At 29.5% G+C, this 13,430-nt stretch overlaps 1 protein-coding gene across 1 annotated transcript in view; it reads left to right on the top strand.

The window, feature by feature from the left end:
* The window catches only part of LOC143430514 (multiple PDZ domain protein), a 211,150-nt gene that overhangs the window by 31,731 nt on the left and 165,989 nt on the right, over nt 1-13,430 (top strand). Inside the window, exon 5 of the mRNA XM_076906829.1 lies at nt 13,143-13,285. Coding sequence (XP_076762944.1) covers nt 13,143-13,285 — 143 coding nt within the window. The remainder of the gene's footprint in view (nt 1-13,142; nt 13,286-13,430) is intronic.

The following is a 13,430-nucleotide window of genomic DNA, read 5'->3' as shown; positions in this document are numbered from 1 at the left end:
AAGTGCTAAAATAGCAATATTCTAGCATTTTTTCCTTAAAGAAAGCTAATGCTAAGAAAGCAATATTTTAGCGATATTTTCGCATTGAAGACTAACGCTAAGAAAGTAATATTTTAGCGATATTGTAGTCGCTTAGAAAACTTGCTCTTAGGAAGTTTACACTTAGCAAGATTGCATTTAGGAAGCTTACACTTAGAAAACCTGCTCTTAGAAAGATTGCGTTTGGAGAACTTGCGCTTATAAAATTTGCATTTAGGAAGTTTGCGCTTAGATCATTTGCATTTAGGAAGTTTGAGCTTAGATAGTTTGCATTTAGGAAGTTTCCGCTTAGAAGATTTGCTTTTAGGAAGTTTGAGCTTAGAAAACTAAAGCTTAGAGAGTTTGCGCTTAGAAAATTTGTGCTTAGAAGGTTTGCATTTAGGAAGTTTGCATTTGGGAAGTTTGCGCTTAGAAAGTTTGCATTTAGGAAGTTTATGCTTAGAAAACTTGCTTTTAGAAAATTTGCGCTTAGTAAGATTGCATTTAGGAATTTTGCGCTTAGAAAGTTTGCATTTTGGAAGTTTGCACTTAGATCATTTGCACTTAGGAAGTTTGAGCTTAGATAGTTTGCATTTAGGAAGTTTCCGCTTAGAAGGTTTGCCTTTAGGAAGTTTGAGCTTAGAAAACTAAAGCTGAGAAAGTTTGCGCTTAGAAAATTTGCGCTTAGAAGGTTTGCATTTAGGAAGTTTATGCTTAGAAAACTTGCTTTTAGAAAATTTGCGCTTAGTAAGATTGCATTTAGGAATTTTGCGCTTAGAAAGTTTGCATTTAGGAAGTTTGCACTTAAAAAACTTGCTGTTAGAAAAAAAAAATTCACGCTTACAAAGCTTGCACTTGTTATATTGTAGGCGCTTAGGAATCTTGCTCTTAGAAAATTTGCACTCAGAAGGTTTGCATTTAGGAAGTTTGAGCTTAGAAAACTTGCTATTGGAAAGTTTGCGCTTAGAAAGTTTACGTTTAGGAAGTTTACACTTAGAAATCTTGCTCTTAGAAAGTTGACGCTTAGAAAACTTGCACTCAGAAAGTTTGCGCTTAAAAAGTTTGCATGTAGGAAGTTTGCGCTTAGAAATCTCGCTCTTAGAAAATTTGCTCTTAGAAGGTTTGCATTTAGGAAGTTTAAGCTTAGAAAACTTACTATTGAAAAGTTTGCGCTTAGAAAGTTTACGTTTAGGAAGTTTACACTTAGAAATCTTGCTCTTAGAAAGTTGGCGCTTAGGAAACTTGCACTCAGAAAGTTTGCGCTTAAAAAGTTTGCATTTAAGAAGTTTGCACTTAGAAATTTCGCTCTTAGAAAATTTGCACTTAGAAGGTTTGCATTTAGGAAGTTTGAGCTTAGAAATCTCGCTCTTAGAAAATTTGCACTTAGAAGGTTTGCATTTAGGAAGTTTGAGCTTAGAAAATTTGCTATTGGAAAGTTTGCGCTTGGAAAGTTTACGTTTAGGAAGTTTACACTTAGAAATCTTGCTCTTAGAAAGTTGGCGCTTAGAAAACTTGCACTCAGAAAGTTTGCGCTTAAAAAGTTTGCATTCAGGAAGTTTGCGCTTAGAAATCTCGCTCTTAGAAGATTTGCTTTTAAAAGGTTTGCATTTAGGAAGTAGGACAAAGTGAGAGAGAGTGAGAGGAGAGAGAGAGAGAGAGAGAGAGAGAGAAAGAGAGAAAGACAGTGTAAAGTTGGTTTGGTCTCTGACGATATATTAAAATTGAACGACAATTAAGGTCGAAATTGTTTTCAGAAGTTTGTATAAATAATTGCAAACGCTTTTGTCGAACGTTCCATGGCGCATTAGAAATTGCAGATTGGATACTTGTCTGGGCGTTTTCTGGTACGAAGATTAATGGGGGTTTTATTTACGCGAGGGTGATTTATGTAAGCTTGTTTACACGGGTTCTATCTTTAATGGAACCGTGAGGAGAAGTTAGATCGTGAGGGATGTCGTTTTTATCGTTGTTTTCTGGTAATCCTTTGGACAGGTTTCTTTTCGAACGTTGGCAGTAGAAATTGCTATTAAAATATAATTATTAGTTGGTGATAGAAGATTTTCATTCAAGTAGACAACCTGAGGGAAATATCCATTTCTCAAGAAGTTATGGTAGAATAAGTTTAATCCTTTGCATTCGACTCCTTCTGAAATGTTAACAATAGAAAGTATTGTTAAGATAGCAATATTTTAGCAATGAAAATTAATGGCAGAATAGCAATATTTTGGCAATGGAAATTAATGGCAAAATAGCAATATTTTAGCAATGGAAATTAATGGCAAAATAGCAATATTTTAGCAATGGGAATTAATGGCAAAATAGCAATATTTTAGCAATGGAAATTAATGGCTGAATAGCAAAATTTTGGCAATGGAAATTAATGGCAAAATAGCAATATTTTGGCAATAGAAATTAATGGCAAAATAGCAATATTTTAGCAGTGGAAATTAATGGCTAAATAGCAAAATTTTTGCAATGTTTAAGTAATATTTTTGCAATGAAAACTAACGCTAAAATAGCAATAGTTTCACGATGAAAACTAATGCTAAAATAGAAATATTTTTGCAGTGAAAGCTAATGCTAAGAAAGCAATATTTTAGCACTACTTTAGCAATAGGAAATGGTACCTAAATAACAATATTTTAGCAATAGAAATTAATGGCAAAATAATAATATTTTAGTATTGAAAACTAATGCTAAAGTAGCAGTGTTTGAGTGATATTTTCGCAATGAAAACTAATGCTAAGAAAGGAATATTTTAGCACTATTTTAGCAATATTTTTACAATAGGAACTGGTGCCTAAATAACAATATTTTAACAATGGGAACTAATGCTATAATTGCAATATTTTAGCAATGAAAACTAATGCTAAGAAAGCAATATTTTAGCACTATTTTAGCAATATTTTAGCAATAGAAACTGGTGCCTAAATAACAATATTTTAACAATGAAAACTAATGTTAAAATAGCAATATTTTAGCAATGGAAATTAGTAATAGTTTAGCAATGAAAACTAATGCTAAAGTAGCAATATTTTAGAAATATTTTCGCAATGGAAATTAATGCCAAAGTAGCAATATTTTAGAAATATTTTCGCAATGAAAATTAATGCCAAAGTAGCAATATTTCAGAAATAATTTCTATTGCTAACATCTGCAAACAGTAGAAAATTTCCATTTCAATTAATAACCTGAGGGAAATATTCATTTCTCAAAAAGTTGCTGTGGAATAAGTTTAATCTCCATAACCACTAATCAATGCTGATGTATTCATCCCCTCACAGAGGACATCCGAGTGCAAAGGGTTAACACTTGGTTCACGAATATTTCTTATGCACCTACCCTCGACAGACACAGAAATTCAATTTCACGTATACATAAATGAAAACATACATCCCCTTTAAACAAACAAATACTTCCTCTGTGTACATAATTCTTGGCAGGTTGCAGTTGTTGTAGAAACTAAAAAGCGTCGTTGCTTAGCATATAACTTTTTCTATTGATAAAATGTTAGTACCTTAATAGTATTTTACAAAAATTATAGTATTAATATAGTTATAGATTTATATTAGTAATACTAATATTTAAAAAATTTCTAGATATTATTATTATATATACTAAATAACTAGAATACTGCTGAAATATTACTGTTTTAGTAAAATTAATGTTTAAATATTTTTTAATATAAATTTTAGTGTTAGTATAGTTATAGATTTATATTAGTAATAGTATATATTTAAAAATTGTTTAAATGTTAATATTACTAATATAAATCTATAACTATACTAACACTAAAATTTATATTAAAAAATGTTTAAATATTATATTTACTAAGATAGTAATATATTTCAGCAATATTTTAGTTACAAAAACTATTACCAAAATATTAATACTATAGAAACAGAAAATATTATTAAGCTTCTATTGATTCAACATCTTTCTAAATCAGCTTATTTCATTAAAAAAATAAAAATAAAAATACGAAATAGGCATCGTCTTTCTATAAAAAAAACCTGTCTAAAGTCAAACAACAGTCTCTCCCTACCCAATTACAAAATTGACGTTCAGATCGACAAACAGGCTCGCAAGGGACAGCCATTACAGTTTAAGTTTCGCTTCTTTATTAATTTTGATACTCTTAATAGAATACTGTATCCAAACATCGAACCAGGAGCCATTAAACTTGGGGTTCCTCTCTCCTTGTGGCAATGAATCCTTAAATTTCATCACGAACTTACTGTAGCTGCACATAATTAGTAGCAATCTTAATGACAGACATTATTCGATCGCTTCATTTGTTTCTTGTCAGCTTCAAGTCAAATCCTCACTCATAGTAGTATATATATTATATATTAAATATATATTTGTTATTACATATTCATCTGTGAAGAATAAAAGATTGATATATTCTTTAATAATAAAATATATAATATGTAAATAATAAGAAATATATAAAACAAAATATTAAAAAACTTGATCTTAGAATGTTTGCGCTTAGAAAATTTGCTCTTAGAAAACTTACTCTTAGAAAATTCACGCTTAGAAAGTATGCATTTAGGAAGTTTGCGTTTAGAAAACTTGCTCTTAGACAGTTTACGGTTAGAAAGGTTGCATTTAGGAAGTTTGTGCTTAGAAAACTGAAGCTTAGAAAGTTTGCGTTTAGAAAATTCGCGCTTGCAAAGCTTGTATTTATTATGTAGTAGGCGCTTAGAAAATTTGGACTTTTAAGGTTTGCATTTAAAAAGTTTGCATTTAGGATGTTTGTGCTTAGAAAACTTGCTTTTAGAAAATTTGCGCATAGAAGGTTTGCATTTAGGAAGTTTCCGCTTAGAAAGTTTGCACTTAAAAAACTTGCTTTTACAAATTTTACACTTAGAAAATTTGCATTTAGAAAAATCGCGCTTATGATGCTTGCACTGACAATATTGTAGGTGGTTAGAAGGTTTGTGCTCAGAAAGCTGCCGTTTGTGATATTGCAGGGGCCTTGAAAACTTGTATTTAGAAATCTTGCGTTTGAAAAAACTTATGCTTGTGATACTGTAAACGCTTAAAAAGCTTGCGCTTAGGAAGTTTACGCCTAGTAAGATTGTATTTAGGAAGTTTACACTTAGAAAACTTGCTCTTAGAAAGTTTGCGTTTAGAAAGTTTACATTTAGGAAATTTGCGCTTAGAAGGTTTGCATTTGGGAAGATTGCGCTTGGGAAGTTTATATTTAGGAAATTTTCGCTTAGAAAATTTGGGCTTAGAAGGTTTGCATTTGGGAAGATTGCGCTTGGGAAGTTTATATTTAGGAATTTTGCGCTTAGAAAACTTCCTTTTAGAAAGTTTGCATTTAGGAAGATTGCGCTTAGGAAGTTTGCATTTAGGAATTTTGCGCTTAGAAAATATGCTCTTAGAAAATTTGTGCTCAGAAAGTTTGCATTTAGGAAGTTTGCGCTTAGAAAATTGGCGCCTAGAAGGTTTGCGTTTAGGAAGTTTGTGCTTACAAGGTTTGCATTTAGGAAGTTTGCGCTTAGAAAACTTGCATTTAGGAAGATTGCGCTTAGGAAGTTCGCATTTAGGAATTTTGCGCTTAGAAAATATGCTCTTAGAAAGTTTGCATTTAAGAAGTTTGCATTCACAAAATTCGTGCTTAAAAATCTATCACTTGCAATACTATAAACCCTTACTAATCAACTTTCAAAAAACCTACTCAATCAAAAAAAAAAAAAATAAAAATTCCATTTACTTAATTTGCAACTATTACCACCAATTCAATCATTCAAGGGTTTCCAATTCACCTTCCAATCCAGAGACAGAAAAATCACTTATATTCAAGCTTTTCATCCTTCTCGAGTTTAATAACCTGAGGTTGTTTCGTTAGACGATTAACCAGAGACATTACTTCACAAAATACCAGAAATTCGTTCTCCACGAACCGTTAAATCCTTCAGCTGATCTTTCATTTCGAGGCTGGCGTACGTGCGTCTGCTAAAAGCTGTTTTTTCTTTTTTTTTTCTGTGGGGAGACTCGTCTCGTTTACGTTAAACACTTGATCCGGGATGTAAGAAGCTTCTTCAGTTATTTTGCGTGGCTCTTTAGGGTATTCGTTAGATGCCTTTTCATCAGCCGAGACGGTGCTGCCACCTTTCACTTTCGCGGCGAGATTTACCTTGGAAAATCTCTTTTGAAATTTTTCGTGCTGGGTTTCTTAAGAACTCGCTGTTGTCTCGCATCGAGTTAATGAAAACGGCTGCAATTATTTGGGTAGAAAGCAAGCATTAATTTGTGTGGTTCCAGTTTGCTGGTGTAACATTTTTAATTGAATGAAAAAATGAAGATGGAGTTATATATTGTATAAGTTTGAAGTGTAGTTGTTAATATTAGAATATGAATTTAATCAAAAAGGCAGTAATTATTTATGTAGAAAAAATCAGAAATTTGTAAGGTTTGACTTGTTGGTGTAATATTTTTAATTGAATGAAAAAATGAAGATGAAGTTATATATTGTATAAGTTTAAAGTGTTGTTGTTAATATCAGAATATGAATTCGATGAAAAAAGCAGTAATTATTTAGGTAGAAACCAACCATAAACTTGTAAGATTGAACTTTGCTGGAGTAACATTTTTAATTAAAATAAAAGAAGGAAGGAGAAATTAGTTGTATAAGTTTAAAGTGTCGTTGTTAATATCAGAATATGAATTCAATGAAAAAAGCAGTAATTATTTAGGTAGAAACCAACCATAAACTTGTAAGATTGAACTTTGCTGGAGTAACATTTTTAATTAAATGAAAAATATGAAAGACATAAGTTTAAAACGCAGAGCTTACATCAGAGATCCACACATTGAGTTAATAAAAGAAGCAATAATTATTTGGGTAGGAAGCAACTACATTTGGATCACTGATGTAAGTACTACGTTTTAAACTTGTAGAACTAATATTTTCTTTATTTTTTCATCACGTCACTAAAATTAATCTTCTACGAAACGTATGAAACGTATCTAGCACTTTTAATCCTTTGTAATAAGCTCTTTCTCAGACGTTAGCTATAGAAACTATTGCTAAGATAGCAATCTTAGAAATTGGAAATTTACTATTGCTAGGAGAAGTCAGCAATAGAAACTTTTCCTAAGATAGCAATATTTGAGATTAGAAATTTTCTATTATCAAGAAAAATTAATAATAAAAACTATTACTAAGATAGCAATCTTTGAGATTAGAAATTTTCTATTAGTAGGAGAAGTTAGCAATAGAAACTATTGCTAAGGTAGCAAGCAATCTTTGAGATTAGAAATCTTCTATTGCTAGGAGAATTCTTTGAGATTAGAAATTTTCTATTGCTACAAAACGTATAGCAATGTAAATTATTGCTAATAATTAATATAAATTATTGCTAAGATAGTAAGCAAAGGAAACTATTAGAAATGGAAATTATTAACAAAGGAAACTATTAGCAATGACAATTATTAACAGTGGAAACTAAAGCAATGGAAATTATTAGCAAAGGAAACTAATAGCAATGGAAATTATTAGCAATAGAAATTAATGGTAATGGAAATTATTAGCTATGAAAATGATTAGCAAAGGAAACTGATAGCATTGGAAATTATTAGCAAAGGAAACTATAAGCAATGAAAATTATTAGTTATGGAAATTATTAGCAAAGGAAATTTATTAGCAATAGAAATTAATAGTAATAGTAATCTTTGCGATTGAAAATTTTCTACTGTTAGAAAAAGTTAGCAATAGAAACTATTGCTAAGATAGCAATCTTAGAAATTGGAAATTTACTATTGCTAGGAGAAGTTAGCAATAGAAACTATTGCTAAGGTAGCAAGCAATCTTTGAGATTAGAAATCTTCTATTGCTAGGAGAATTCTTTGAGATTGGAAATTTTCTATTGCTACAAAACGTATAGCAATGTAAATTATTGCTAATAATTAATATAAATTATTGCTAAGATAGTAAGCAAAGGAAACTATTAGAAATGGAAATTATTAACAAAGGAAACTATTAGCAATGACAATTATTAACAGTGGAAACTAAAGCAATGGAAATTATTAGCAAAGGAAACTAATAGCAATGGAAATTATTAGCAATAGAAATTAATGGTAATGGAAATTATTAGCTATGAAAATGATTAGCAAAGGAAACTAATAGCATTGGAAATTATTAGCAAAGGAAACTATAAGCAATGAAAATTATTAGTTATGGAAATTATTAGCTATGGAAATTTATTAGCAATAGAAATTAATAGTAATAGTAATCTTTGCGATTGAAAATTTTCTACTGTTAGAAAAAGTTAGCAATAGAAACTATTGCTAAGATAGCAATCTTAGAAATTGGAAATTTACTATTGCTAGGAGAAGTTAGCAATAGAAACTATTGCTAAGGTAGCAAGCAATCTTTGAGATTAGAAATCTTCTATTGCTAGGAAAATTCTTTGAGATTGGAAATTTTCTATTGCTACAAAACGTATAGCAATGTAAATTATTGCTAATAATTAATATAAATTATTGCTAAGATAGTAAGCAAAGGAAACTATTAGAAATGGAAATTATTAACAAAGAAAACTATTAGCAATGACAATTATTAACAGTGGAAACTAAAGCAATGGAAATTATTAGCAAAGGAAACTAATAGCAATGGAAATTATTAGCAATAGAAATTAATGGTAATGGAAATTATTAGCTATGAAAATGATTAGCAAAGGAAACTAATAGCATTGGAAATTATTAGCAAAGGAAATTTATTAGTAATAGAAATTGATAGTAATGGATATTATTAGCAAAGAAAACTGTAAGCAATGGTGATTATTATTAAAGGAAATTATTAGCTATGGAAATCTATTAGCAACAGAAATTAATAGTAATAGTAATCTTTGCGATTGAAAATTTTCTACTATTAGAAAAAGTTAGCAATAGAAACTATTGCTAAGATAGCAATCTTTGAGATTAGAAATCTTCTATTGCTACAAAACGTATAGCAATGTAAATTATTGCTAATAATTAATATAAATTATTGCTAAGATAGTAAGCAAAGGAAACTATTAGAAATGGAAATTATTAACAAAGGAAACTATTAGCAATGACAATTATTAACAGTGAAAACCAAAGCAATGGAAATTATTAGCAAAGGAAACTAATAGCAATGGAAATTATTAGCAATAGAAATTAATGGTAATGGAAATTATTAGCTATGAAAATGATTAGCAAAGGAAACTAATAGCATTGGAAATCATTAGCAAAGGAAATTTATTAGTAATAGAAATTGATAGTAATGGATATTATTAGCAAAGAAAACTGTAAGCAATGGTGATTATTATTAAAGGAAATTATTAGCTATGGAAATCTATTAGCAACAGAAATTAATAGTAATAGTAATCTTTGCGATTGAAAATTTTCTACTGTTAGAAAAAGTTAGCAATAGAAACTATTGCTAAGATAGCAATCTTTGAGATTAGAAATTTTCTATTGCTACAAAACGTATAGCAATGTAAATTATTGCTAATAATTAATATAAATTATTGCTAAGATAGTAAGCAAAGGAAACTATTAGAAATGGAAATTATTAACAAAGAAAACTATTAGCAATGACAATTATTAACAGTGGAAACTAAAGCAATGGAAATTATTAGCAAAGGAAACTAATAGCAATGGAAATTATTAGCAATAGAAATTAATGGTAATGGAAATTATTAGCTATGAAAATGATTAGCAAAGGAAACTAGTAGCATTGGAAATTATTAGCAAAGGAAACTATAGCAAAGGAAAATATTAGAAATGGAAATTATTAACAAAGGAAACTATTAGCAATGACAATTATTAACAGTGGAAACTAAAGCAATGGAAATTATTAGCAAAGGAAACTAATAGCAATGGAAATTATTAGCAATAGAAATTAATGGTAATGGAAATTATTAGCTATGAAAATGATTAGCAAAGGAAACTAATAGCATTGGAAATTATTAGCAAAGGAAACTATAAGCTATGGAAGTTATTAGCAAAGGAAACTATAAGCAATGAAAATTATTAGCTATGGAAATTATTAGCAAAGGAAATTTATTAGTAATAGAAATTGATAGTAATGGATATTATTAGCAAAGAAAACTGTAAGCAATGGTAATTATTAGTAAAGGAAATTATTAGCTATGGAAATCTATTAGCAATAGAAATTAATAGTAATAGTAATCTTTGCGATTGAAAATTTTCTACTGTTAGAAAAAGTTAGCAATAGAAACTATTGCTAAGATAGCAATCTTTGAGATTGGAAATCTTCGATTGCTATTAAAGATTAGCAATAGAAATTATTGCTAAAGTAACAATCATTAAGATTTGAAATTTTCTATTGCTAGGAAAACTTAGCAATAGTTTTCATTACTAAAATAGAAATCCTTAACGTTTCAAATGAGAATAGAAATTTCCATTCAACACATTCCACTTTTATTTAGATTTCATCATGTACCCTTCAGAAAAACACAGAACATTTATCAATGAAAATAAAAAATATTACACAATCTTAAATCATCAGTAGTCCCACTAAATTTTCAAAATCAATTTTTCATATCAATTCCTTCTTTTCCATAAAAATAAACAAGCAAAACGTATTCATGCATTTAATCATTCAATATTAGGCTCAACCCTGTCGCTGTAAGTACAAAACATGGTGCCCTGACAGAGATTTAAAATTTCAGCGCGCGTGTCTTCGCGTGATCATTGGCGAACGTCTAACGGGTGGGTGCTTCTCGTTGCAGCCTTTGTGCGCGTTTCAAAGGCGCCCACCCTCGCAGCGAACGTGAAAACCCGTCTCGTAATATTCCCAGCGTTCATAATTCACGACTGCTGGCCGAAGAACCCACGGTTTCCCATCAGTTTTCTTCTTTCCTCCTTTATCTTCCTACCTGAGAGCTCTACGCGAAGGGTTGGTACGATCTGCTCTGATATCGTCGAGTGTGATGAGAATCTTCGATGGACCTTTCTTCTGGAATTAGAAAGACATTTCTGATTTAGGTATTGGTATTTGAGAATTGGTCGTATGCAATTGTTATTTTGTTTCACGTCTCGTCGAAGATGGCTAATTGGAGGAAATAGAATTTGTGAAGGATAATGGGAATTATTGGTTAAGAATTGGCAATAGTTGCTTAGGAATGGAAAGTATTAGCAATGGAAATTACTAGCTATGGAAACTATTAGCAATGGAAATTATTAGGTACGGAAAGTGTTAGTATTGAAAATTATTAGCAAAGGAAACTATTAGAAATAGAAATTATTAGCAATAGAGATTTACAGTAATGGAAATTTAATTTTCATTTTTGAATTATTAAAAATAGAAATTAATAGTAATGGAAGTTATTATCTATGGAAATTATTAGCAAAGGAAACTAATAGCAATGAAATCGATTAGCAATAGAAATTATTAGCAATAGAAATTAATAATAGTGGAAATTATTAGCAAAGAAAACTAATAGCAATGATATCTATTAGCAATAGAAATTAATAGTAATGGAAATTATTAGCAATGGAAATTATTAGCAGAAGAATCTCCTAGCAATGGAAGTTATTAGCAATAGAAATTATTAGCAATAGAAATTAATAGTAGTGGAAATTATTAGCAAATGAAATTATTAGCAATAGAAATTAATAGTAATGGAAATTACTAGCAAAGGAAATTATTAGCAAAGAAAACTAATAGCATTGATATCTATTAGCAATAGAAATTAATAGTAATGGAAATTATTAGCAAAGAAAATTATTAGAAGTGGAAGTTATTAGCAAAGGAAGTTATTAGCAATAGAAATTATTAGCAATAGAAATTAATAGTAGTGGAAATTATTAGCAAAGAAAACTAATAGCATTGATATCTATTAGCAATAGAAATTAATAGCAATGGAAATTATTAGCAAAGAAAATTATTAGAAGTGGAAGTTATTAGCAAAGGAAATTATTAGTAATAGAAATTATTAGTACTAGAAATTATTAGCAATAGAAATTAATAGTAATGAAAATTATTGGCTATGGAAATTATTAGTAAAGGGAACTAATAGCAATGAAATCTATTAATAATAGAAATTACTAGCAACAGAAATTAATAGTAATGGAAGTTAATTAGAAATTATTAGTAGAGGAAATTTAGAGCTATGGAAATTATTAGCTTTGGAAGCTATTATCAATGGAAATTATTAGCAAATGAAATTAATAGTAATGGAAATTATTAGCAACGCAATCTATTAGCAATAGAAATTATTAGCAATAGAAATTAATAGTAATGAAAATTATTAGCAATTGAAGTTACCAACAAAGGAAACTATTAGCTATGGAAATTATTAGAAATGGAAATTAATAGTAATGGAAATTATTAGCAATGCAATCTATTAGCAATAGAAATTATTAGTAAAAGGAATTAATAGTAATGGAATTTATTAGCAATAGAAATTAATAATAATGAAAATTATTAGCAATGGAAACTATTAACAATGGAAATTATTAGCAATAGAAATTAATAGTAATGGAAATTATTAACAATTGAAACTAATAGCAATGAAATCTGTTAGCAATAGAAACTAATACCAATGGGATCTATCAGCAATAGAAATTATTAATAATGGAAACTAATAACAATTAAATCTATTAGCAATGAAGAACTATTATACCCTCTACAACTTACAGTCAAAGTGAAGAACGATGCTCAATTACAATTTTCTTTTTCATATGCCAGCAAAGTGTTCATCGTTTAATATAAAACTCAAAGACAACAGATTCAAAGTGCTAAAGTTTCTCGCATTAAACGTGCATAATAATATACAAAGCATATTTTTTAATTACAATTTACTAAAATGTTAACACATTCGCGACCAGCAAATTATTCATATTTCTAAAACTAAAAGTATCTGTGAAAATAACGAAATTCTGAAGTTGTTTACCGCAAACTTATATTATTAAGACGAAAATAAAAACTCTGTTGCCACATTCAGAACAAACAGAAATTACATAAAAAATTGCATAGAATTTAATATTATGCCGATTCACGTCAGCGATCAGCAGCGTTTTTAAACAAATTATTTATAAGAATTAACGAGAGAATAATTCGTTAAGTTTCGTAGAAAATTATTGAAATGATCGAACTGTGAATTGGTCTGTTTCAGTGATGGTCGACTGGTAGAAGGAGATCAGATATTGGCGATAGATGGACAACCACTAGACTCGAACATCTCTCATGAACAGGCGATCTCGATTCTTCAGAAGGCTCGTGGTCTGGTTGAGTTGGTTGTAGCAAGAAGCGCCCACGGTAATTTCAATCCATCTCTTTTTCTTACTCGATCGATTTACGTTCATCCCTCGGACATATTCATTATCCTTTGATCACTTATTTGACAACAACTTGGATTCTAACATGGTTTTCTTGCCACCATTATGCGAACGATTCTATAATT

This window comes from Xylocopa sonorina, chromosome 14 (assembly GCF_050948175.1).
Source record: "Xylocopa sonorina isolate GNS202 chromosome 14, iyXylSono1_principal, whole genome shotgun sequence".
NCBI lineage: Eukaryota > Metazoa > Arthropoda > Insecta > Hymenoptera > Apidae > Xylocopa > Xylocopa sonorina.
Note: the sequence above shows the minus strand (reverse complement) of the source record. Positions and strands in the feature narration are given on the sequence as shown.